This window comes from Lycorma delicatula, chromosome 13 (assembly GCF_047948215.1).
Source record: "Lycorma delicatula isolate Av1 chromosome 13, ASM4794821v1, whole genome shotgun sequence".
Lineage (NCBI taxonomy): Eukaryota > Metazoa > Arthropoda > Insecta > Hemiptera > Fulgoridae > Lycorma > Lycorma delicatula.
In genome coordinates this window covers 51,902,868-51,930,451 of record NC_134467.1, presented here as the reverse complement: position 1 = coordinate 51,930,451, position 27,584 = coordinate 51,902,868, and the positions used below count along the sequence as shown (strand labels likewise).

Below are 27,584 nucleotides of genomic sequence, written 5' to 3'. Positions count from 1 at the left end.
TTTTAAGAAGAAACTCCTTCTAAAAGAATTATGAAACAAATAAGGAGTTAACTTTTGTTGTTGAGTTTTCAACTTCAAGACGTTTGCAAACATTCCTTCACCTCATTTGGCCTGAACAAACAATTTATAGATCTACTTGCGTTAAAAAAAAATGTTTTCTATCGACTGTTATTTATTTTATTAAAATATTCTAAAGTATGCTTACACCGATTAAAAAAATAAACAACCTAATAATGTCATCTGATACCATTATGAAACGGCTTCGAAGTATACTAATTATTTACTCATTTTCTGTCGGGTCATGGGTGCTTCAGGTGGAATCTGTACACCAGGGAGCGCATCGAGTACTATTTGTGCTCATATAATGGTGTTCTTGATGATAAAGAGCTCGTGTGTGTTAAGTGGAGATGGGCGATGGCCTGTTAGACACGAACAACATAATCATGATTGTGAGGGACATCACAAGTAGGAATGATTGTGGGAAAAAGTTTGGTAACTACATCCTTTTCACATTTCATGTGGCTAGCCTACTTGTGGGAGGAGGGCGTCAGTTAGGTAAAGTTTACACGACGTAGATCGTCCCAAATCAGCTGATTTGGAAGTCGATAGTTCAAGCGTTCAAGTCCTAGTAAAGCCAGATATTTTTACACGGATTTGAATACTAGATTGTGGATACCGGTGTTCTTTGGTGGTTGGGTTTCAATTAACCACACATCTCAGGAATGGTTGAACTGAGAATGTACAAGACTACACTTCATTTACACTCATACATATCATCCTCTGAAGAATTATCTAAACGGTAGTTACCGTAGGCTAAATAGTAAAAAAAGAGATCGTTTTTGTCTGTTCCGCTGTGTTCCTTGCCGCCCCTTTCTTACAGGTCTGCTCTTTGCGAGTTTATGACGGCGGTGAGAGCCGATACTATCATCTGTGTAGGCGGATGGTGTCTGTTAGAGGTTTTTCCTTTTAAATTTGGTTGGTTTATTTCAGTTTTATGTTCTAACTCCATTCTTTTTTTTGTTGTATTACTTTTACGTTCAACAAAAATATTATTATAATTAACTGTCGCCCCCCTTTTTTTTTTTCTTTTAATAACAATCGCTTCTAAAAATAATATTAAAGTTTCAGTAAATTCTTTATTTTTATATAAAACCACCTTCCTTTTACTATACGTCAAGTCAAACCAACCATTTGGTTGTATTCTAACAACATATTCAGCTTTCATAGAAGAGAATGATGCACATTCTGCTGCAATTTACCTTTCCACTAATCTTTTTACCACAGTATTTAAGAAGAGTTTGACTAGTCTACCTTTGACTGATTTTGTCCCCAACATAATCGGCGTCACTCAATAAAAAATTATTTATTAAGTCTATTTTGCACTATACAAATTTATTAATTTTTTACCACGTTACAACGAGATATCGTACGTATTGAAGTATAAAATTGTATGTGTTGGTATCATTGATCATCACTTGTACGCTTTCTGTTAGTTAAGGAGTAACCTTCGTTAAGGAGAGATTTATGTTCTAATTTCAGTATTATTTATTTGTTGGGGTTCTGATTTATTTATCTAAGTAAGTAATCTTATACTATTCTAATGTAAATTATAGAATTTAAGTTTGATATTTTTTATTTTGATGAATCGGTAATGTGAGTTAACCTGTGATGTTAAGTGTGCTTTAACCAAATTCATTTGAGTTGTAAAATCTTTTTTTTTAAGCAGTGTTAACAATTTCATCATATATTGCGGACACATTATTATTATCAGTCGTTTTTAATTAGTAATTTTCTTCTTATTGGAAATTATAATACTTATTTCCTTATCCGATATTAATAACAGTTTGTAATCGACAGGTTTATAATAGATGGTTGAAGCTTTAAATTATGTTATAATTCTGTAAATGTCAATATTTTTATTAGTGTCAGGTAAACTCGCCAAAATAAACAGATCGGTTACAGGGAACTATTATGACACTAAACAAAGGAATGGAAACACTAAACTAAATGCATATGCCGTCTTTTATTTTCAAACTATCGATTCTATTAAAAAAAAACAATATGAAATAAGTAGCCCAAAAATAATTTATGAAACAAATAAACTAAACTTCTGAACATTGTATGAAGATATTAATACTCCTTAACCGTATTCAAAATCTTAGAAGTCGAAAATTCAGATTGTATTTTCATATGCATGAGTGTTTTCATTCCTTTAAGCAGATCACACTCATTTTGTAAATATATCCGCTGTCTGATTTTCCCCTTTCACCATATTCCTAACATAATGACATATAGTTTTGAGTTATTGTGGAACATTATTTGTAAGTTTAATTTCACTCTGATTATCTATTAAGAGATTTGGCTCTGAATTGACATCAAGTGTAGCAACTTCCTTTTACTACATGTCAAGTCAAACCAACCATTTGGTTGTCTTTATTCTAGCAACATATTCAGCTTCCATAGAAGAGAATGATGCACATTCTGCAATTTACTTTTCCACTTACCTGTTTTACCACAGTATTTAAGAAGAGTTTGACTAGTCGATCTTTGAGTGATTTTGTAACCAACATAATTGGCATCACTCTATGTCTCAATTTGCACTTTGGTTGTTTTATTATATCTAATGCCATCTTCAGGAATAGATTCAAATATCTGAAAATTCTATTTACCAAAAATTAAAATGGGCCATTATTGGTTGGATCTGTGCTTCAGATGCAATATCAAGGCAAAACTTAATTCCAGTGTTGCGCCTGAAGCTAATTAGTTTAAGCTTCCAACCATTTTCCTGTAATGTTCACCATTGGAGCTTTAATGATATATTAAAAATGTTAACTTCTTTGAAGTAAATACATTTTTTATTAAGATCAATACATAATAACTTATATAAAGAATGTCATTATAAATATAAAAACAAATTGAAAAATAAATGTGTTTAAAAGTCCATGTTAATTATTTATTTAATATTTGAATACCAACACGTGATATAATTAGTTAAGGTAAATAACATTAAATATAAAAAATTACTATAAAATAATTCACAATTCAAAATGTGCAGTTGAAAATTATTTTCACATATTTATGTAAGAGTATATGTTGGAATGAGTTTGAAATAAGTTGTGCTTTTTTAAAATTGTATTATCTAAAAATTCATTGTCACAGTAATATTATTTCTGTAAAAGAAATCTTTCAATTGTATTTTAAATAAACCAGTAGGAAGATATTTTGAATAGTTCAGAAATTTATTAAAAATGACAACAGAAGCGCAAAGCCCCTTTCTTGTAAGCTGAAGTATTTTGTTTAGTTATATGAATACATTTCTGTCTTCTGGATTGGCAAAGGTGGATATTGTTATTTTTTAAGAATAAGTGATCGTCCTTTTTAACAGAGATTACAGATTCATAAATATAAACACAAGGATAAGTTAACATTTAAATTATCTAAATGTCTGTCTGCACAATTCATATGACCAGGTGATCTGACAGTTGATTTTTATATCTTAAAAATTTAATCTCATGTTTCGAAGGAATTAAGAGATGACGTACTTGTGACCTTGACCTAAATGATTTGTTGAACTTGTGCATGTGGTGTATTATGAAGTTCTCCTGGGACTTTCGTAAGCTATTCTACTCATGAAAATAATGGAAAAAGTTAATAAACATATATCCTAAATTGCTTTGTTTGTGTGTTACGACTAGTGAAAGATTTCACTTGAATTTCAGCTACTCCAGTGAAATAAGGTGGTACTGAAATTTTTTGGACGTTAATTAAGAGGCAGAATTAGCGATTCCATAATTGTGAGTATACTTTAAACTAATTTTATTAATTTCTTAATAAAAGTATACGTGTTAGTTTTGCTCTCTGAACAATGTCCACTTGTTATACTCTATGACATTCAGCTACCGCAATCAGATTTTGTAAAATACTTCGGTATTCACCTTGACAAAAGGCTCAGATTTGGAAAAAAGGGAACAACTGAATACTAAATTTTGTTAATTGACTGGATTATAAATTGAAACTAAAAATTATTTCTGAAAAATAATTGAATTATTTACAAATCATTCCTTAAACCAATCTGGAGTTATGGCGGCAGCCAGTTACTGGGAATATTAACATAATTATAATATATATTTTCAACCCAAACTTTTACTTACCATCACAGATTGAACTTTGTACATTACAAATAACAGTGCTTATGACTCAACATACCTACATTCACAGAAGAAATTTCCATTTATTAGTCAGAACTAAATAATCATCCAAATGTTTGTACCATTAAGCCATCAAATCAAATTTGACATTTATATCTTGCTGAACTTTTTCAAAATTCAAGATTTTTAAGAAGGAAATTCTTCTAAGAGAAGTATGAAGTAAATATTTGTTAACTTATGCTGTTGAGCCTGAGCCTTTCTCCTTCAAGACATTTGCAAATACTCATTCATATCATATATATATCGTCCCGAACGAAAAAATTTAGATATCTACTTGCATTAAAAATAAAGTTTATATCAGCCGTTATTAATTCGACTGTATTCTAAAATATGTTTCTACCGATACAAAAAATAAACTGCCTAATAGTGTCATCTGACCCCAGGCGTGCTGGTGGAAGGTAGTTTATTTTTTACTACGGGTGTGATCAAGGAGAAAATTATTGATCTTTTCGCGCAAATTAAAACAAAAAGAATGGATTTCATTTTTAAATGAATAGATCAAGCTTGAACTGTAACAATTTATGTTAAAATAAGTAAAAAATGTTTGATTTTGTTCTTTTAGGATTTTATCAAGTTTCTGATTAAACTTTCTTTTTATACATGTTTATTTCCTTTTAAACAATTTTAAAACAAAGACTAAAAATTTTCTGGAGCAGCACCCCCACTAATTTTAGCTATGAGCCGCCACTGTCATACATATTATCCTCTGAAGTAATACTTTACGGTGGTTCCGGAGGCTAAACAGAAAAGGGAAGAAAGGCGAGTGAGTTAGGCTTGACGCGGATGTACGTGTTCTGTCTGTACAAGTGGATTTCTCTGTGTTTCTTGCCGTCCACTTTCTGACGTCCGGCCTTCACGAGCTTTTTTTTTTAATGGGTAGCTGTTTAAATGACGAGAGCCGAGACTAAAAAAAGACATTGTTTCTTATAAAATGTTTGAAGTATGTTTTTATAAGAAAAAAATCTATAAAGTAATTAAAAATGATTACTGGTTGTCTAGTTTATTAACGTAATTGTTATTTGAATTTTTATGTATAGTGTAAACTTTTGTCTTGTATGACTTTTATGTTTAACAAAAACATGATTATTATTATTAATTACCGGCTTATTATTTTTTTAATTTTAATAAATTTATAACAATCGCGTCCAAGAATTTGATGAAAATTTCAGAAAATTCTTTATTTTTATATTAAACCACATCAACTGTTCCGTGAATGAAAAATTAGTTAATAAGTCTGTTATGCAATATCATATGCATATATATATATATATTTTTTTTAACATTTCAACAAAAAATCGTATTTATTGAAATATAAAATTGCATGTGTTTGCTTCACTGATCAACAGTTGTACGCTTACCGTTTGTAAGAAAGCGTTGTATAGTAGAGATGTATATTCTAATATCAATATTATTAATTTTTTGGTGTTCTTTTGTGTGGAAGTAAGTAATTTTATACTATTATAATGTAAATAAATAAAATTTAAGTTTGAGTATTTTTGTATTGTTTCGGTAGTGCGGGCTTTAACGTTTGCTGTAAATTAATTTCAGTTGTAAAATCGTTTATTTAAGCAACGTGTTGTTAAAGAATTTCATCATATATTGTGGGCACATTATTATTATTACTAGCTGCGGAGGCGTGTCTTAGGCACGCCCAGGGCGTGCTTATGGCACGCCTCATTTAGGCCCTACAGGCGGGCGGTGTCTAGGAATGGGATTATTAGGTGTCCAAAACTGATTACTTCTTGTGTTAAAATTTTTTTTTTTGAATGATGAAAATCGATATAACAAAAGTTAAATTACAAATTTAACTCAAGAAATTGATACTAACGAATCGGTATATTCCGCTAGTGATCGGTACATTCCGGTGCCTACTTTTTGGTTGTAGTTCAGTATTTTATGAAGAAAATCAATCGCATAAATAAATAAAAAAATATGTAAAAAAAATTGTTTAAACCACTTTAAAATTAAACACACTAAAAGGTAAAAAATAATTTGGACGTTATCTCAGAATGGATTTGACAACAAGCTTTGGTGGTGTTATGTAAGAATATGTAAAAGTCATAGCTTCAAATTAAAAATTTGATATTTTTGCCAATTTTTTGACTTTCACATAATCTTATATATCACCATTTGACAAAGCTTGTCAAATTCATTCTGAAATACCGCCGTAAAATTATTTTTTATCTTTTAGTGCGTTTAATTTACGAGTGGTGTTGAAAATGTTTTTTTACTCTATTTTATTTCCTACTTTTTAGTGCATTTAATATAAGAGTGGTTTTTAAAAAGTTTTTTTTATGTATTTTTTATTTTCTACTTTTTAATCTTCGTAAGTTTATACTTTACAGCTGCGCAAGCGCACAGGTTTGAGCGTATTTAGCGAAAGATCGGGTCGGTACATTTTACGGTGGGTGAGTGCAATCAAAACGTAGGGCTAAACGATTTAATTTCCGGATAACCAAGATCTGGTCGATCAAGAGTGTACCCGATGCGTTAAACAGTTAGCGCTCGACGTGCTAATACATACCCCGTTTGAATCGTGAAAATCGGACGAGCGCCTTCTGAGATATTACGGTGGCACTTCATCGCATCCCCTTCCCATTTTCCGAGCGGCGCCCCGGGGGCACTTGAAAATATTATCACCCGATGGGTTACACTGGGAGCGGATGGGTTATTGGTGAGGAGGGTCGAACAAATGTTCAGAGTGATAGGACCGACTGTTTCGAGATATTTGCGTGCGATTTTCGTCCGAAAATTCGGATTCGGTTAAAAAATACTACATTTTCCAAAATCTTCAATATATATATATACGGTATATCAATATATAATAATATTACAAGTATACACCTCACCACCACTAGACATGTACTAACGAATCGGGATTTGCGCTAGTGATCGGTACATTCCGGTGCTACCATATCTGGTCTACCACAGTATTTATGTAGAGTCACTATTCGATCTTTGAGTGATTTTGTCTCCAACATAATTGGCATCACTCTATGCCACAATTTGTCCACTGGCTGTTTTACTATATCGAATGCCATCTTCAGGAATAGGTTACAAATATCTGAAAATTCTTTTTACCAAAAATTAAAATGGGTCTTTGTTGGTTGAATCTGTGCTCCAGATGCGATATTCAAGGCAAAACTTAAGTCCAGTGTTGTGCCTAAAGCTAGATAGTGTAAGCTTCCAACCATTTTCCTGTAATGTACACTACTGGAGATTCAAAGAAAGTTTCCAGGTTCCCAACCAAGTCCAGTTGGAAAGATTAAGGTCTACAGTTGCCAAACCCATAATTTTTGTATAATTGTCTTTGCATATACTGACCGGTCCATCTCTTTAAATTTATTCATTACTGTAATTTTTACCTCAAGATAATTTTCCACTTCATGTGATTTTAATTTAATCTGAGAATTTAACTTTGTGATTTGGTACATGATCATTGAAGGAGGACCTGTAATAAGACTGACATCAACATGAGAAACCACCACAATTTCTTTATTGTGGTACATGCAAAGTAAAGATCTGCCTTGCTTTCTAAACCACACAGCTACAAGAAGTGTGTTAAGCATTTATACAAACGCTTAGAAACTTGTTTAAGACCATACAAATTTTTTAAATAACTTGGACCCTTTTTTTGTTCCATCTTATATCCCTGAGTTTATCGCATGAACACATTCTTGTTTAGTTATCCATTGAGAAAATCAGTCTTCGCATCATGAGTTAGCTAAAATTGCCCTGACGTGTCTCTAAGTGGAAAATAGGACAGAAAGTATCAAAATAATCAATTCCGGGATGTTGACTATAGCCTTTAGCAACTAGTCTTGCTTTATACTTTATGATGTCATTTGAAGCTGTCCTGACTGCATACTCCCACTGGTTATCAAAATACAGATTTTCATTTTTTTTTGTAAGTATTTTTTGTAAGTAATACTTACAAAGAGGGAAAATCTCTTAATTATATTATAAGTAAGTTGGTGGGAAGATTCAGTTCGTGTCGGTTATCTACCCGCCATGTAGTTTTCTGTTCTTACGGGTTCAAACAGTAAGTAGTAATGAGTTAACGTGTTAGTATTGTTTACTTTAATGTCATTATATTTTAAAATTAGTGAAACAATTATTACGATTTGATATTGTTGACAGCAGCGTTTATCATTCAACTGATATCTTTTGAATACTTCTTGTTTTTATTCTAGTTAGTATTTCACTTGAGTTAGATTGGTTTGGAGTTTTGTGCTTCTAATTTACATTGTACGAAATGAACATTTGGCAATTACCAAATACAGAACAGAACGCCGTGCAATTCTTTATTGAGGCCGGGGTTCTACTGAAACATCACCTAGGTCCAAAGGGTCATAACTTTTATTTGGTTCTGGAACGCTTTATAGATATGATTAAGCCTGTGAATTTTGTTGAACTTGGTGATGGTCAAGTTGTGAGTGAGGCTTATTGATTTGACTCATGGAATAAAAAAATAGATTTAAAAAAATAAAAATCATATACTTTGCTATAAATCAAAAAATCAATGAACCAAGGGCTGTGTCACATGGTCTCACGGACAGATTTAACGTGAGCCATATATATGGTGCTCATGGCAATCAATGTGTTAAATGTTATTCGCTTGTTCTTGTATTTTTCATTAAGAAATCTTGTATGAATATCAAATACAACCTCATTCAAGCCACTCATAAAACATAAATAAAGAACAATCATTAAGGAATTATGAGAGAAGTGTTTATGAACAGTTTTATATATATATATATATATATATATATATATATATATATATATATATATATATATATATAATTTTTTTTTATTATAGGTGTTCATTTTAATTTTTGATTCTGCTTTTTGATTATTTTTACAGATAATGAATGTGCCTGTAAATAATACTTTTAGTAATGAAGCTCTGCCTCTTAATAAAAATATTAAATTAGAAACTGAACAGGATAATGTAGCAGAAATGGTGTGCTTTTTTTTACCACATCACATGACTGAAACTGATACACCGTCTGAGCATGTAAGCTTTTTTTAAATTTTTTTTGTATGTTTGGCTGACTAAAGACCATGAAGCAGCATTCATTTCTCTTCTGTGCATTTTCTTTTTTGGTTTTTCCAACAGTTCTTCATTCTTTTGCTCTATTTTTTGCCTTTTTTCTTCTGACCAATTGTTTCTTTTTCTTCTCTTTGATATCCTTTGAAATTTGTAGAGAATTACTTAGTAAAATTCACCATTTATAGTGACGTAGATATAGTATAACCAGTGTATTCACTAACAAAATTTTCAAGTCTTAAATAGAAAATGCCTTTTATTGTAGATTAATACATAATATGATTATATATAGATACAGTTACAATACAGTATTATTATGTAATAAGATTGTAAGTTTTGCAATATTATTCAGTAAATAATTATAGAACATTTTTTAATAAATGATTTGATGCTGACTACCTCAAACCCAATAACAAAAATCAGTATAAATTGCATCATCTAGTGCATCAACAGTATCTTCCAATATATACATACAAGTTCGTTTGCATAGATCTACCTTCCAAAAAACCATGTACAAATATAAAGAAATAATAATATTATCTAGAATGAAACTATCATTTAAAAAATCTTGAATCTTACACATTTTTTTTTTGTAATCAGATATGTGTTTATCAGATGTAAGATTAGAATTCAAAATCTTAGGTAACCTTATCCATAAAGGTAAATGGTATTATCATGATAAAAAATTTCACTATAAGCATTATTAACACGAATGTCAGTAAGATTAAAAAAAAGTAAATCAGGAGAATTACCGCAACAGTTTAACAAATTGGATTGTAAAAAATTACAATTTGTAGAAAACTCTGTAAGGTGAGAGTAGCACCATTTTTAACATTTAAATTTACATGATAACATTTAGCAAAGAAAATTTTTTTAAGTTTTCCCTGTACAAAACCTGGCACGTTTAACTGTCACCAAATAATTTAAGTCGTCTAATAATTTAACTGTGGCAGCACTGTTAATGTGTATGGTAAGTGAAATAGAGATGTAATTTATTTTAATTTTATAGATTATACAAAAAATAATAAACATATTTGTAGCAATTCATTTTTGTTTTTTATTACAGCAAGTAAATTTAGTACAAATGAAAGAGGAACCGCTCGATATTATTAATGGTGATATTGAAAAAGATCCTTTAGCAATTGAAGAGACCAACATAGTTATATCAGAAAATTTCAAAGTTAAAAATGAAGTGGTAAGGGTGTTAGATTTTCAATACAGTGGAATACCAATTACTCAGATGGACCTTTACAAGGCCAAATCTGGATAATATAAAAAGGGGTTTTCTTATACTGGAAATTTCATTCTAATGTTTAATGGGTACACTAAGTAAATTACTGATATCAGTAAAATTAAAAAGAAATTAGGAACATTTGTACAGTGTAAGAAAAACGAGATACAGTAATATGGTACAAAAAGTACAAAGTGTAGAAATTAGATTTTATAATTAGTTTAACAAGAGCCTAATTATATATATGTTTTTGTTAAATGAATTGCATAAAAGGCAGTTAAAAACCCAGTAAAATAAAGGTCGATAAAAAAATTCCTGTGTTTTTAGATTCTTAAAATAATGTCTTAGTTTTTTTAAATCGTCTATTCTGAATTCATGCAGTCAAGTTAGTTGGACATCTGGAAAATTGGCATCTCACTGTATTTTCTTTTCATTATTGTTGCGTAATATGTAAATTTTGGATTTCATATAGTTCATTTCGTAACTGTTATATAAACATATTTAGCCCACCAGGCCGGCCTAGTGATTAACTCTTGGTAAATTAGTTGTTTAACAGCTGATTTTTGAAGTTGAAGGTTCTCATGTTCAAATCCTAACAAAAGTTAGTTCCCTATATGGATTTAAAAACTAAACAATACATGCCGATGTACTTTGGTGGTTGGGGTTCAATTAACCATATGTCTTGGGAATGGTAAGCCTGAGTGTACAAGACTACACATTCTTTATATATTGTATTCATCGCATTGGGCCATGGTAAGGTTGCTTTTTTGTTTACTAGTCGAACAAATTGCAGTGTACAAATTAATAAAATAATATATTTTTTTTTTTTGTCTTCAGTCATTTCTGACTGGTTGATGCAGCTCTCCAAGATTCACTATCTAGTGCTAGTCGTTTCATTTCACTATACCCTCTACATCTTACATCCCTAACAATTTGTTTTACATATTCCAAACGTGGCCTGCCTACACAATTTTTTCCTTCTACCTGTCCTTCCAATATTAAAGCGACTATTCGAGGATGCCTTAGTATGTGGCCTATAAGTCTGTCTCTTCTTTTAACTATATTTTTCCAAATGCTTCTTTCTTCATCTATTTGCCGCAATACCTCTTCATTTGTCACTTTATCCACCCATCTGATTTTTAACATTCTCCTATATAGCACCACATTTCAAAAGCTTCTAATCTTTTCTTATCAGATACTCAGATTGTCCAAGTTTCACTTCCATATAATACTAATTATAAAAAAAGCACAATAATTATATCTATTTTTTATCTTATAATTTGATTTTCTATTAATAATTTATTTCACAATGATGTGATATATATATAATATTATTAAGTTCCAGTGTTTATTATTTTTCTTTATATTTTTTTTTTAAAGGAATCTGAGATCTCATTGAACGATGAAGTTTCACCACAGGTTAATTTTAATATGAAAACCACTGAACTTCAAATAAATGATTTACACATTGTGAACACAGAAGAGATGGGATTTTATCCAGGTCATGTAAGTATTAGTTATTGGGTATTGTTAATTTCATAATTTGTGTGTGTGTTCAATCTGATACTGTACTAGACCACTTCATTTACATTCATACATATCATCCTCGTTTGTCCTCTGAAGTAATACCTTACAATGGTTCTGGAGGTTAAAGAGAAAAAGAAAGGAAAGAAAGTTAAGAACATCTGCAGCATTGTTAGACTAACATCTTAATCAATCTTTTGTTTTAAATCATCCGACTCTCAAACTTTTCTTTGTTACAATTTTAATAAAACAACAAGAAAAAATCACAAAGGAGTGATACTGTGAGATCTAGGTGGCGTAGCAGTTGGACCTCCTTGCCTGATCCAATATCCAGGGAGTTGTGATAACATTTCGATGAAAGTGTAGTGGAGCACCATCCTGCCGGAATCTGAGAACAGTAAAGTTCTCAAGCATGTTGAGGTATGTGTGCCCTGTTACAGTGGGTTCCATGAAAAAATGAGATCGATGACTCCATTTTTGCCCGGTCGTAACCAGACCATTGACTTTCAGGATGCACCTTTCATTTTTTATTATTGCATGGGGGTTCAGTACATCAAATCTGACAATTGTGTTTGATAACTTTCCTGCACGTATGAAAATTTGCCTCATCACTAAATAAAATATCAATATAATTAGGATTGTTTTCGATATGGTACATTACTTCTGTAGCAAAATGATATCATTAGCGGTGATGTGATCGCTTTGTTTAATATGCTGGAGTACTTTTAAGCAGTAGAATTTCCAGTTTGTAATTAGCTCCCTAATTGACTTAACAGGACTGGCAGTGAATGCATTGCTTACTTGATCCATGATCTCATCATTAAGTGAAGCTTTTGGATGACTTCCGGTTCGTGAAATCAAGCTTCCAATCTTTCTTAGTCATATCCTTGGAATATGAATAGATTTGCATGTAGGAGAACTGATGTTCCATTCAGTTTGTACAAGCCGTTGAACACGTGTAACTGATTGAAACTCCACTAATCAAAGCACCCTCTGAATGTTTTTTGCGAGGTCCATATCTTGACTGATTACAATTGCATTTGAGTTGGCTTGTTTGCACATGTGTATTCTGTTGACTGAGAGTATATTGAACAAATCTTGGAGATATATTCTATCGTTTGAGATAACGTTTAAGAGATAACGACTGGTTTTCTAAATATAGGCCATTAGTTTTGTATACCTTTAGCTCAGACAGCATGTGTATAAAATGTGTGAGTTTGTAGATCTGATCAACATGGATATAAAAGTAATAAATATATTTATCTGTTATTATAAATTTGCTATAAGTAGTTAGTTTTGTTGCTTTTCCTAAAATGCGCATATGATAAAGTTTCATATAATTATATCGTGTATAAACGTACTATAAGATAGTAACATTCCTTGTTATAATAAAGTTAACTCTATGATTAATTAATATTCAAAACCACGTTGATTATGAATATAAGTTTAAAATATTCAAATTTTTGTACATATTTAGCGGCTTTTTATAACTTAATGTTACTGTAAATGAAATAATTTTACATTCTTAATTATTAGTTATTCTCAATTTACAGGTTACTATAGATAAAGGAACCATCAAGGGAAGTACCATGAATTGTATTACTTGTAAGAGATGTGTAAATATTTCAGCATATGAAGGAATTATAAAAGAAAAATCCGGTGAATGTAAGTGTGGGTATGATGATGTAATTAAAAATTATATTTGTAATTTTTGTCAAAAGTCATTTAATTTCAGAAGCCAGTTAAAGACGCATCTTAATATTCATACTAAGGAGAAAAATTATATTTGTAACTTTTGTCAAAAGTCATTTAATTGTATAAAAGGTTTAAAGACGCATTTTAATATTCATACAAAAGAGGAAAATAATATTTGCAACTTTTGTCAAAAGTCATTTAATAATAAAGACAATTTAAAAACGCATTGTGTTATTCATACTAAGGAGAAAAATTATGTTTGTAACTTTTGCCAGAAGTCTTTTAATCGAAATTCCTCTCTAAAATTACATTCAAATATTCACACTAAGAAGAAAAATTATATTTGTAATTTTTGTCAAAAGTCATTTAATCAAAAAAGCAATTTAAAGACACATCTTACTATTTATACTAAGGAGAAAAAATATATTTGTAATTTTTGTCAAAAGTCATTTAATTTTGGAAGCCACTTAAATACACACCTTAGTATTTATACTAAGGAGAAAAAATATATTTGTAACTTTTGTCAAAAGTCATTTAATTTCAGAAGCCAATTAAAGACGCATCTTAATATTCATACTAAGGAGAAAAATTATATTTGTAACTTTTGTCAAAAGTCATTTAATTATATAAAAGGTTTAAAGACACATCTTAATATTCATATAAAAGAGGAAAATTATATTTGTCGGTTTTGTCAAAAGTCATTTAATTTCAGAAGCCAATTAAAGACGCATCTTAGTATTCATACTAAGGAGAAAAAATATATTTGTAACTTTTGTCAAAAGTCATTTAATTTCAGAAGCCAATTAAATACACATATTAATATTCATACTAAGGAGAAAGTCATTTTATCGTAAAACTATTTAAAGACGCATCTTAATATTCATACGAAAGAGAAATATTATGTTTGTAACTTTTCCAAAAGGTTCTTAAATAAATCTCTTGCTAATTTAAAGGTGCATATTAATTTCCACACTAAAGAAAAAATTTGTTTGTAATGTTTGTCAAAAATCTTTTAATGAAAGTTACTTTAAATAGATATCTTAATAATATCCTTATTAGAGAATCATTATGACCTAAAAAATCCTATATTAAGAAATTTGATTAAGGAAAAAAATTAATAACATTCTTTTAATTTGCATTAGTTAAAACAAGTGTAACAAAATTTATGTAATGTTTATAATTTATCATTACATTTTTCTCATTTTTGTGTGTTACAACTTAAGACAGGTAGGTTTCTACCATGTATGCTCCAAGCAAAGTCGATTTTTAAAAAAAAATTAATAAAAATACAATTTTATATACATAATTTATATATATTGAGTAAAACAAAAAATTACTAGAAATTTTAATCAACGCAAAAAGGTAAGGAAAATCTCTTAAGGTGTCGCTGAATGTGGTAGTTGATGGTATAAGGGATCTTGTTATTGAAGAAATTAACTAACTGAAATTACAAATTGAGCATTCTTGTAATAGGTAAACATCAACACATAAAGTAGACTACTATAAAATAAAAAAAATAATTTTTGGCTTAGTTATGGCTGCAAAGTTTTTTTAACTGTAGTACCATCATTAGGTATTCCATTAGTGGATGAGATAAAATGGTGTGAAAACTACCATTTCTGACTGGTATTTGAATCCATGTGGATGAAAGGCTGAGACAGTAAAACTTTTGCCATAGAGACGAGCCAAGGTTCTAAACTACTTAAAAAACAAAAAAAATTTGATAATATATTACTCTAGTTTATAATATGTGGATGATGTTTATGCACATTTTAAGCCCAGAACCATGTGAATTGTATAATTTGGTAAAAGGTGCTGAAAAATTCAGTCAGTTCATAAAAAGCGGTGTAAAAATATGTGTAAAGTTCACAAGTGTGAGACTTATAAAAATCACAAGTTACGTGTATTTTCTCAAATGCATTTTTACAAATAGCACTGATCTTGAATGAATCTAAGGCCTTGTTCTGATTCTGTATTAAAATTTATCTCGCATCATGTGTCTTACATTTTAGTAATGTTTTCAAATTATTATCAATATACTTGTAAAAAAATGACTGCTTTTTTCATACATAAATTTCTTTTAAAATGTGTTCTTTTATTGTTATCTCTTGGTTATGAATTATTTTCCTTTTTTCTTTTGCGCTAACAAACACGATCAAAAATCCCATAACCTTGAAAATAAACAAAACTAACATTTTGAAATGCGTGTCTCAAATCTTTGTAATAAATAGTTTTATCGCATTCTCAAATATATTCTGTTCACAATAGAAAAAGGTTTTGGAAAGGATAGGAGCTGCAAACCTAAAAGAGGGCAGAGACTTAAGATGCCAGGTATCTCACCCCGTTCTGAAATTCTATATGCATCTCTACTACTCTAAAAATTTGAAGTTTTTATAACTTCGTAAGTACTATATTAATTTATACTAAAATTTTTTTTTACCCGACAAGGTAAAAAACCTCCCTAAGAAATTTAAGAATCTTTAATATAAAAAAAATTAATTTGTTGCCACTGGTGTATTCTGATAAATTTCTTTAAGAATCTTTTTTTTATATATATTTTAAGAGATTTTTTTTGCCTGATGAATTAATTCATTTAATTGTATGATATTTAGTTTTTAGAGATTTTGGTTTATTTTTAATATTCATCAAACATTTGTGTTTTCATTTTTTTTTTTCAGTCATTTGACTGGTTTGATGCAGCCCAACATTCCCTATCTAGTGCCAGTCGTTTTATTTCAGTATAGTCCCTACATCCCTAACAATTTGTTACTGTTTCCAAATGTTGCCTGCCTGCACAACTTTTCCCATCTATCTGTCCCTCCAATATCAAAGCAACTATTCCAGGATGCCTTAAGATGTGGCCTATAAGTCTGTTTTTTCTGCGATTACTTTTTAACACTTATTTGAATTTTTGTTACACAGGCAAACAATTTCTTCCTAGGTTGTCCATTTTGTAACCTAAACTTTATTTTCTACCACATCTAGTTTCAGAATTTTCCTTCATTCTTTTTTTTTTATCATCCATCTAGAACACAATTAAAAGGGATCAGCGTTAACCTTATGCCTTTTTTTATTTTAATTGTTCCAAGTAAATTTAATTTTAGAAAACTGCTTTCATAGGTTACTGAAAGAGCAGAAATTCCTCTATTATTATTATTAACTTCCATTTTGTCCTCCTTTTATGTATAGGATTAATTAGGGCAGACTGCCATTCTTGTGGGATATTTTCTGTTTTTAAATGCTTTCAAATAATTTCTGTAATAGATAATAAATTAATTAGCTAATCGTTATAATTTTGGACCCCAAAAAGCTCAAACAGTTAACCTTTTGTTTGGGTTTTTTTAATGGTTTTTCAAAATAATTTGCTTAAATTTTACTATCGCAAGTTTATATGACATATGTTTTAAAATATTTTATCTTATCTATACTTAATTTTTTAGAAAATAATCTTCGTTGTGAAATAGACTATTTTATTATAATAAAAAGCTCAGATTTTTAAAATTCCAGTTTTAGAAAATATGTAATATATAAATTGTTATTTTTATATGATGCTAATAGATAACATTTTGTTCATAATGTAAAAGTTTTCAAAATTATTATACTTTGATTTTATAACATCAGTGATAGTTTATATATATTTATTTTAAAAATTGTATTGTGGATTAATTTTAAAATGTACATTCTAAGTTATTTGTTTTTTAATCCAATAAACAAAGTTCCACAGAAAACAGGTTGATTATTATTTAAAATGTACACCAATCTTGTAAAAACAAATCTATTGCATTTTAGTGTGACAGGATGCAAGTTAATTATTTATCTGGTACTAGTTCTGATGATTACATTAAAACTTCCTACTTTGTCCAACCTACATAGTGAGAGTGGTAATAATGTGTGTTTACATCCAGGTTCTCTCTGTATGAATCATGAGACCTTGCCAGTGGTGAGGGGGCTCGAGTGCTCAGTGACAGAGTAGCTGGACCAAAGTTGCAACCGTATTGGAGAAGTACTTGTTAAGAGCCAAATTAAGGAATGATTCTTGAAAGAGGGGAGGGCAGCAGCTCTTTCAGTAGTTCTTAAGAGCGTAGGTCAGTAGGTCAGGAGTGGTTAAACGGCTATATCAGCATCACCCAATCTTCAGTACTGCACAACTGAAAGCCATATGGAAAACTACAGCTGTTATTTTTTTCCAAGAAAACATAGCTCTGCATTTTTGTGTAACAAAGATGGTGGTGCCTTCCTGGAAAAAAAATATTCTGGAGGTAAACTAGTCTCCCGTTTGGCTTTCCGAATGGGGAATACTAAGGAAGGGGTCATGAGAAAATTAAAAAATAACATTCTACGAGTTGGAGCGTGAAATGTTAGTCTAAAAAAAGGTTGGTAGGTTAGAAAATTTAAAGAGGGAAATTGATAATTAAATGTAGAAGTAGTAGGAATTAGCAAGGTTCGGTGGGAAGAGGAAAACGACTTCTGGTTAGGGGATTTTAGGATAATTAACTCGGCGTCAAATAAAGGGCGGGCAGTGGTAGGTTTCATAATGAACAAGAAGATAAGTAAAAAAGAGACTATTTCAAAAAGCTTAGCGACAGAATCATTGTAATAAGGATAAAATCAAAACCTAAGTCGACAATGATTGTTAATGTTTATATGCCTACAAGTGCCCATGATGATGATGAGGTAGAGTGTATACGAAGAAATCAACGAAGCAATTAAACACATAAAAGGAGATGAAAATTTAATAATAGTTGGAGATTGGAATGCAAGAATCAGAAAAGGCAAAGAAGGAAATATTGTGGGTGAATATCGGCTGGGCAAAAGGGATGAAACCCCGACAGGGAGTCTTATTCTTTAAAACTTTGGGGGTTGGCGTCCCCACGGGCCTAGCCTCTGCAGCTATTCTTCCCACTATACAGTGAGCTGCAGAACACTTTACATTATACACATATACTACACCAAGAACACTACATAAATTACAACATACACACTTACACAACAACATCCTACACTGATATTTCTTACATTAACACTCTGTGGTGTTGCGACATCTTACGAAACGCTTCTGTAACCCAAGGTGGGAACAAATCGTGCCGATGGGTGAATGGCTCTACATAGTGAGTTTCGAACGATGTCCTCTGGGCACCAGGGCAAACCCAGTTGTACTTAGCTCTAGCTCCAGTACGCGTGCGCTCTGCTGGAGTGGTCCATTTTTCGCCGGTACTCGTGGGACCAAAATTTCCGTTCCTATATTAAATTCCAAGATGGTTGGTGGTCCATCTGAAAAAACCACGAAATTAAGTCTTGTGAAGAGACCTCGATCAGCTTTGTCTGACGAGGATAAAGTCCTATGGAAGAGAACTACAAAGCTTTAGACTTGAACACTAAAAATATTCGATTCGTTGTTCTCCGAAATAGTCAGGAAGGTGGCTCCCTCCAAAAGGTTTCACCTTTCCTAATAAACAAAACTGTAACAGGTGCAAGTGGCTCCCCGAAGAACATCAGGAAATTACGCGAAGGATCGATTCTGGTTGAAACATTCAACGACGAACAGAGTCGATCAATCTTACGTCTCCGTAATATGGGTGGTATAAATATAAGTGCTGAAAGCCACAAAACTTTAAATACGAGCCGGGGTGTAATTTTTTGTCGAGACCTTTTAGATATACATATCAATGAAATAGTTGACGAGCTTTGCCACCAAGATGTTGTTGAAGTGAAACGTATTATGAAACGGCAGAACGGAACAGAAGAACCGACACCGTCTCTTATATTAACATTTTATCTCCCTGTTCCACCAGAAAAGATTAAAGTGGGTTACCTCTCGGTTCGGGTACGACCATTCATACCCAACCCACGGCGATGTTTCAGATGCCAAAGTTTTGGTCACATTACAACATCTTGTACAAAAACTGAGATCTGTGCTCGATGTTCTAAAGAAGGTCACAATGACACTAACTGCGAAGAAAGTGAAAAATGCGCAAACTGCAGTGGTCCACATACAGCCCGCTCCCGAGATTGCCCAATCTTTAAAGAAGAAAAGGCAATTCTCAAAATCTGTACGGAGCAAAAGCTATCTATCCCGGCCGCACGAAGAGAATACAAAAAGTTAAATAATTCACGGAACCTGGTTAAACAAGATGTATCTTTTGCCACCGCTACATCTAAACAAATTCCTACAAATGTTAATAATCAGCAGTGCGGATCCTGCAATGAGCTTAAAAAACTTGTTCAGATGCTTTCTGATCAAGTAGCTTCACTTACAGCCACTATCTCTGACAAAGATGAAGAAAACGTCTTTCGTCGCAGTTAGTTAGTCCAACAGTGTGATACACACGAAAGTTCCTGCTCCCAAAGTCGTCACGGCACGAGTAGCGACTATCACAGCTGGCAGTAAGCCACCTAATAAGCTCCCCGTAAAGGGAACCCACATAACTATCTCTTCTGGGATGTCAAAAATACAAAAAATAAAAACCGAATCACATACAACTAATTTTTATATAATTTCCGAAATTTAATTTTTTTACACTTATGAACATTATTCAGTGGAATGTTAGAGGTATTCGGTCCCGCATTGAAGATATTAGAGTACTAGCGCACGCACATGATCCACTAATCATGTGTTTCCAAGAAACTCACCTTCTACAACATGACCCAATTACACTCAGGGAATACTTCTGTGAGAGATAGGACTGCCTAGTAGACTGTAGGGAGAGTGGTGGAGTAGCGATTTTCATGAAGAATGGGGTGTCAGCTACAAGAATTCAACTAACCACTGTCATTCCTGCTATTGCAGTAAAGGTCTCTATTCCCTTCAAATTGCATATCTGCAATCTGTATCGCTCACCGAACACTGAGTTCAGTGCTTTAGATGTCTCAAATCTCCTCACGCAAATACCATCTCCATCGTTAATAGTAGGAGACTTCAACGCCCATCATATTTCCTGGGCGTCAACCTTCTGCTCCACTCGAGGAAATATGATAAACAGATTGAGACAAGACTTTGACCTTTGCCTACTGAATAATAGATCACACACATTCATGTCCTTATCAACTGGTACTGTATCTAACCTTGATCTCTCCATATGCTCACCGAATGTGCTTCCTCATTTTAATTGGTCTGTTTGTGATGACTTTCACGGCAGTGATCATAGACCAATTATTATTGGTTTCAGTGTAGACTGCGAGATTAAAAGAAGGCCACGGAGATGGATTGTTGAAAAGGCAGATTGGAACGGATACCATAAAGCATTCCAATCTCAGTATGACGATGGAGCGAACATCCTCGACCATTATTCTTCTTTTACGTCCATGATACTTGAGAATGCCAACAGATATATCCCACAAACATCGGGTAATCGTAGACGTCCTTTCGTTCCATGGTGGAACGATGATTGCAAATATGCTATTAGGAATCGACGGCAGGCACTACGAAAATTTAATCGTAGGCCTACAACAGAACATCTAAATTTATACCGCAGGGCTAGACCGGTGTGCCGTCGAGTATTCTTGGACGCTAAGAGGAATTCATGGACGAAATACGTAAGCACTATCTCACGCACTACTCCCACGTCTACTATATGGAAGAAAATTCATGCAATTTTCGGATCACCGAAACAATCTATTCTCGGTCTTATTGATGAAGGAGAACTCCTTTCATCATCCTCGGAAGTGGCAAATAGTCTAGCAAAATCTTTCCACTCGGTGTCTCTCACCTCATCATATAATAACGATTTTCAATGTTACAAGATACAAATAGAAGTATTATCGTTAAACATTGGTGATTCGGTTGGTGAATTAAACACTCCATTCGTATTTAAAGAATTGTTACATGCACTTAAAAACTCACGGGACACTTCCCCTGGACCGGACAACATTCGCCTTTCCATGCTTTCACACCTTCCTAATTCGGCACTACAACAACTTTTGAATATTTTCAACGGTTTATTCTCCGAACAAGTCTTCCCACCCGGCTGATCAGAAGCATTTATTATACCAGTACTAAAACCTGGTAAAGACCAAACGAACCCCTCAGGCTACCGACCTATTTCATTAACAGGCGTTTTGTGTAAAATAATGGAGAGAATGGTAAACCGCAGACTTACATGGTACTTGGAGAAACATGGCTTTCTATCTCCAGAACAGTGTGGTTTTCGACAAGGACGATCTTCTATTGACCATTTAGTGTCACTAGAAACAGCCACACAAAACGCTTTCCTAAATCGGCAGCACCTCGTCGCTATCTTCTTCGATATAAAAAAGGCGTATGACACAGCCTCGCGACGTGGTATTCTTAACACTCTCAAAGAATGGGGAATCAAGGGCAATATGCTTGGTTTTATCCGGGGATTCTTAAATCACCGAACGGCTCGTGGACGATTCGCTCTCAGATAGCGTCATCTTGGAGAATGGAGTGCCCCAAGGTAGTGTATTAAGTGCCACTTTATTTTCTGTAGCCATAAACGATATTACCAAATGTGTGCAGGCTCCTGTCTCATGCTCTCTATTTGCTGACGACTTTGCTATCTACATTGCAAGCCGTTCAGCACCTACAGCAGAGATTATTGCAGAACACTATATCTCACCTTGAAGCTTGGTCCAGGATTACTGGTTTCACATTTTCATCCGAAAAAACAAAATGTGTAGTTTTTTCTCGGCTATGAAACCCTTCTATTCCGCAAATTTTTCTGAACGGAGAGACTATTACTATCTCTACTTACGTCAAGTTTTTAGGTTTATTTTTTGATAGAATTGAAAACAAAATGTTCCAAACTTCTAGATATGATGCGAGTCCTTACTAACACCAACTGGGGAGCCGATAGATCATGTATGATACGTTTTTACTATTCCTTTGTTCACTCCCGTTTAGATTATGGTTGTGTCGCCTACTTTTCAGCTCGTCAATTCGTGCCTAAAATGCTGGATAGTGTACATCATGCTTTCCTTCGCCTTGCCACAGGCGCGTTTGGATCAAGTCCTGTCGCAAGCTTACTTGTAGATTGTCGTGAACCATCACTTTGGGATAGACGCTTTGGGATAGATAAAAGCTGGCCTAGCTTTTATTATCTTATTTTGCTCGTCTCAGAGGACAGCCAAATCACCCGGCTCTTGACTCGGTCTTTAGAAATCCTAATCTAGGAAAGTATGAGGACCATCCACGTCGTACTAGACCTGTAGGTGTCCGTACCTGGCATCTGCTGCAGCATATAAATGTTGACACACCGTCATTCTTTCCTATGTATCCTTGCTCATCAACACCATCTATTGTCTTTCAGCAAATGTTTCAGTGTGTTCTCTCCAAGATGAAACCAGACGCGGTTGTATACACTGATGGATCGAAACAAAACGATACAGTTGGGTGTGCATTTGTTGTCAATGAAAGAACTTATATGTTTGGTCTACCCAGTATTACGAGTGTGTTTACCGCTGAACTATACGCTATAAATAAGGCTCTAAACATCATTAACCCTAAATATAGAAAAATTCTTATTTGAAGTGACTCGTGTAGTGCTCTCCAAGCCTTAAAAAACTTTTATTCCAAACATCCTATCATCATTGAAATTTACAACGCAATCGCTGAGTTGAATAATCTCAACACAGAATTAAGTTTTTGCTGGGTCCCTAGCCACGTAGGGATTCCAGGTAATGAACATGCAGATTCCGCTGCCAAAGAAGCATGTAATCAGCCTCCTTTCACCACCCGAGTTGCTACTTCTGATTTCATTAACTATGTAAAACAATTACTAAGAGCAAGGTGGCAAGGTGATTGGACGGCTACCGTTGATAATAAACTCCGTCAGATTAAAGATTCTGTGTTACCATGGGACTCCTCATACAGAAAACCCCGGCGTGAGGAAGTAGTTCTCTGTCGATTGCGGATAGGACACACGAGTACCTGTTTACAAGAAGACAAGCACCTCTATGCGCACGATGCAACTGCCGCGTGACTGTGCGCCACATACTCGTGGACTGCATATGTTATGCGGCATTGCGTCATAAATTTAAACTACCCAGAAACATCCGTGGTATCTTGTGTAATGATAAAGAGGTTTTAAACCGGATGTTTCTGTTTTTGCGTAGTATAGGGTTAATACAAAAAAATTAATTACTCTAGTCCTATGTATTGTTTTTGTTATCCGAGTAGCGAGCCTTTTACACTCCCTATTGGAATTTTTTTTATATATATATATATATATATATATATATATATATTCATATTTTGTTGTTTTTTTTTATGTTTTTTAAATTCGTCTGTGATATTAGTTGTAAGTTTTATCTCTTTTTTTAGTTTTAAGTTTTATTTAGTTTTAATATGATAGTTTCTAACGTAGTTTTAAGTTACATGTTAGTGTTTTTGTTATCCGAGAATGGGCCTTTTACACCCATTTCGGATTTTGCTTCCTGTGATAGTAGTTTTAAGTTTTAATTACTTTTATTTATTTATTTATTTTCCGGGCGATGATAACGACCAATCGTTTTTCGCCCTAAAAAAAAAAATAAATAAATAAAAGGGATGAAAGAGGGGAGCGAATCATTGAGTTTTTCACGAAGATAATTAAAAATCAAAACAGAAGATTTATACACATGGAAAAAGCCAGATGATACTGTTAGGTATCAGGTAAATTATATTTTGGTTAAACAAAGATTTAGAAATCAACTGGTCGACTGTAAAAAGCATACCCAGGAGCAGACATCGATTTAGTGATTTAGACACCAAAATTTAGTGATCATGAAATGTAGATTAGGGTTTAACAACCTGAAGAAAGGTGTCAGATGAATCGGTGGAATTTAGAAAAGCTTGAGGAGGAGGAGGAGGTAAAGAAGATTTTTGAAGTTCTGTCAGACTTCAAAAAGAGTGTTATTGTTATGATACCAAAAAAAGCTGGAGCAGATAAATGTAAAGAATACAGAATAATTAGCTCTTAACTACTCGCGTATTAAAAATCTTAACTAGATTTCTGTACAGAAGAATTGAGAGGAGAGTGGAAGGAATGTTAGAAGACCAATTTGGTTTCGGAAAGTACAGGGACAAGAGAAGTAATTTTAGCACTCAGATTAATAATAGAAGGAAAATTAAAGAAAAGCAAACCAACATGCATAGCATTTATAGACTTAGAAAAGGCATTTGATAACATAGACTGGAATAAAATGTTTAGCATTTTTAAAAATGTAGGGTTCAGGCATGGAGATAGAAGAATAATTGCAAACATTTACAGGAACCAAACTACAATAACAATCGAAGAACACAAGAAAGAAGATGTGATAAAAGAATGAGTTCAACAAGGATGTTCCCTATCCCCATTACTTTTTTAATCTTTACCTAGAACTAGCAGTTTATGATGTTAAAGAACAATTTAGATACATTGCAACAGTGTAAGTTGAAAAGATAAAGATGCTACGATTTCCTGATGATATAGTAATTCTAGTCGAGAGTAAGCAAGATTTAGAAGAAACAATGGATGAAGTTCTACGCAAGAACTACCGCATGAAAATAAACAAGAACAAAACAAAGGTAATGAAATGTAGTAGAAATAATGTAGATGGACCACTGAATATGAAAATAGGATGAGAAGAGACTATTGAGATAGAAGAATTTTATTATTTGGGAAGAAGAATTATTATATATAGACAAAAAGGAGCGATATAAAATACCGAATAGCACAGACGAAACATGGTTTCAGTCAGAAATATAATTTGCTTACATCAAAAAGTAATTTAAACATCAGGAAAACATTTTGAAAGTATATGTTTGGAGTGTAGCTTTATATGGAAGTGAACTTGGACAGCTGGAATACATGAGAAGAAAAGATTAAAAGCTTTTGAAATGTGATGCTATAGGAGAATGTTAAAAATCAGATGGGTGGATAAAGTGACAAATGAAGAGGTATTGTGGCAAATTTTTGAAGAAAGAAGCATTTGGAAAAATATAGTTAAAAGAAGAGAGAGACTTATTTCCCACATATTAAGGCATCCTGGAATAGTTGCTTTGATATTGGAGGGACAGGTGGATGGGAACAATTGTGCAGGCAGGAAGTTTTTGGAATATGTAAAACAAGTTGTTAGGGATGTAGGATGTAGAGGTTATAACAAAATGAAACGACAGGCACTATATAGGGAATCTTGGGGAGTTGCATCAAATCGGTCAAATGACTGAAAACGAAAAAAAAAATTGTACTCAATTATTGACTCGGCCTAACAATCGGTCAGTTGAAGGTGAGAATATTTGCTGTGTTGATATCGATAACTCATTGAATTTCATTATACAATAACCTACTGCCGGCCTCCGTGGCACACATGGTAGTTTCTCGACCTTTCATGTGGAGGTCCCGTGTTTGAAATCTAGTCAGGCATTGCATTTTCACATGTTAAAACTGCCATTTCATCTAATTTTCTGCAATATCCAACTATGGTCGGTCCCAGAGGCTAAACAAAAAAACTCTTGTCTAATTGATCCGAATATTTTCTTCCCTTCCTGGCATTGCCACTTTAACGTTCGTAGTTGGCGCACTTCAGAGTACCTCCTAAATTACTTTTAGCACTAGGGAACTGCTAAAAGTAGTTTTAAGAATGAAGGCAGAAAATAACACTAAAATAAATTATGATAATCCTAGCAAAAGTATGAAACATTGTGGAAAAATATCACTCTATCTAATTCAATAACATTCAATCTTATCAGTAATTACAAATTTCAGTGAGGTTTATTTAAGAACGAATAATAAACATAAGATCAAATGAAAAAGAAAAAATGTAAACAGAAGAGTATTCGTACAAATTAAAAACACACAGGGATAAGTAATGTTTTGATTTTCATTTTAAAATTTTATTAGTCATTGCTACAAAAAGGCAATTATATTGTATATTTACAGTCAGCTTGATGAAAACAACAAAAATTAATGACTTTCGAATACGAGTCATCTTTCTGAATAATTACTAAAATAAATTTTATACATCATCCACTTCTGCAAAAAAGTAACAAAAAATCGACCCCCACCCTTTTATTTATTATTTTGATATATTAGATTGTACAGATTATAAAGATACTAATATAGCATCGATATATTTTATTAATCGGTGGAATTATTGTAGATAATTCATTTATCAGCAGAGTTTTTATCCATCATTATAATAACATATAAATTAATTATCGACTGAATGTATTGTGTATATCTCTCTATACGTAATGTAAATGACAAATTTGAACTGAAATGTCTTGTGATGAGGCACATTTTGCTCATATTGGTTTCAATAACTTTAAATTTCTGTTATGTTATGTAATGTGCAAAACAAACTCAACTAATGTTTTTGTGTATTTGTGATCCTGTTGCTGCAACTGAATGGTGAAAAAGCTGATGGTTTTAAGTATGGTTATGGTTGTAAGTTGTAAAAATCCTTGACTTCTTAGTAAGCAGCATACTATACTATATTTTATTTTATAATGTAAATTTAAACAAAGGACAGATTTACATCAAAGAATTAACTGTTACAATAGGTAGGTAGTGATCATATATTCCAATATTATATCATTTACAGGACTTGTAATACATTTCAATAATGGTTTTATTGTTGATGATGATGGTCGTATGATCGCTGAACAAAGAACAATGATCTGGACCCAATCGGTACCCACTGAACAATCTGATCTAACCGGTGCTCATTGGACATGGATCAAATGCACAATGAACGGTGATTTATGACCTGATCGGTGTTCAGTGAATAATGGTGATCGTGATTTGATCAAGGTCAATGACAGCTGATTTATGATGGTGGTGATTACTAATTATTAAATTTCTGTTATGTTATGTAATTTGCAAAACAAACTCAACTAACTTTTTTGTGTATTTGTGATGCTGTTGCTGCAACTGATTTGTTAAAAAGGCAGTAC

The 27,584-nt window shown here is 32.6% G+C and overlaps 1 protein-coding gene across 4 annotated transcripts; it reads left to right on the top strand.

Moving 5' to 3' along the window:
* The first annotated feature begins 1,470 nt into the window (after positions 1–1,470).
* On the top strand, positions 1,471–17,425 carry LOC142333919 (uncharacterized). Of its 4 annotated transcripts, XM_075381537.1 has the most exons (7): positions 1,484–1,577; positions 3,720–3,794; positions 9,076–9,228; positions 10,328–10,456; positions 11,873–11,998; positions 13,570–13,681; positions 16,390–17,425. In XM_075381537.1, exons 3-7 carry the CDS (start codon positions 9,079–9,081, stop codon positions 16,395–16,397), a joined length of 525 nt encoding a protein of 174 aa, XP_075237652.1. In that variant the 5' UTR covers positions 1,484–1,577; positions 3,720–3,794; positions 9,076–9,078; the 3' UTR covers positions 16,398–17,425. The 4 variants fall into 4 exon arrangements, with proteins under 4 accessions (XP_075237650.1, XP_075237652.1, XP_075237649.1 ...); XM_075381534.1 differs by having other exon boundaries at positions 13,570–17,425; XM_075381535.1 differs by lacking the exon at positions 3,720–3,794 and having other exon boundaries at positions 1,471–1,577; positions 13,570–17,425.
* Positions 17,426–27,584: the final 10,159 nt, after the last annotated feature.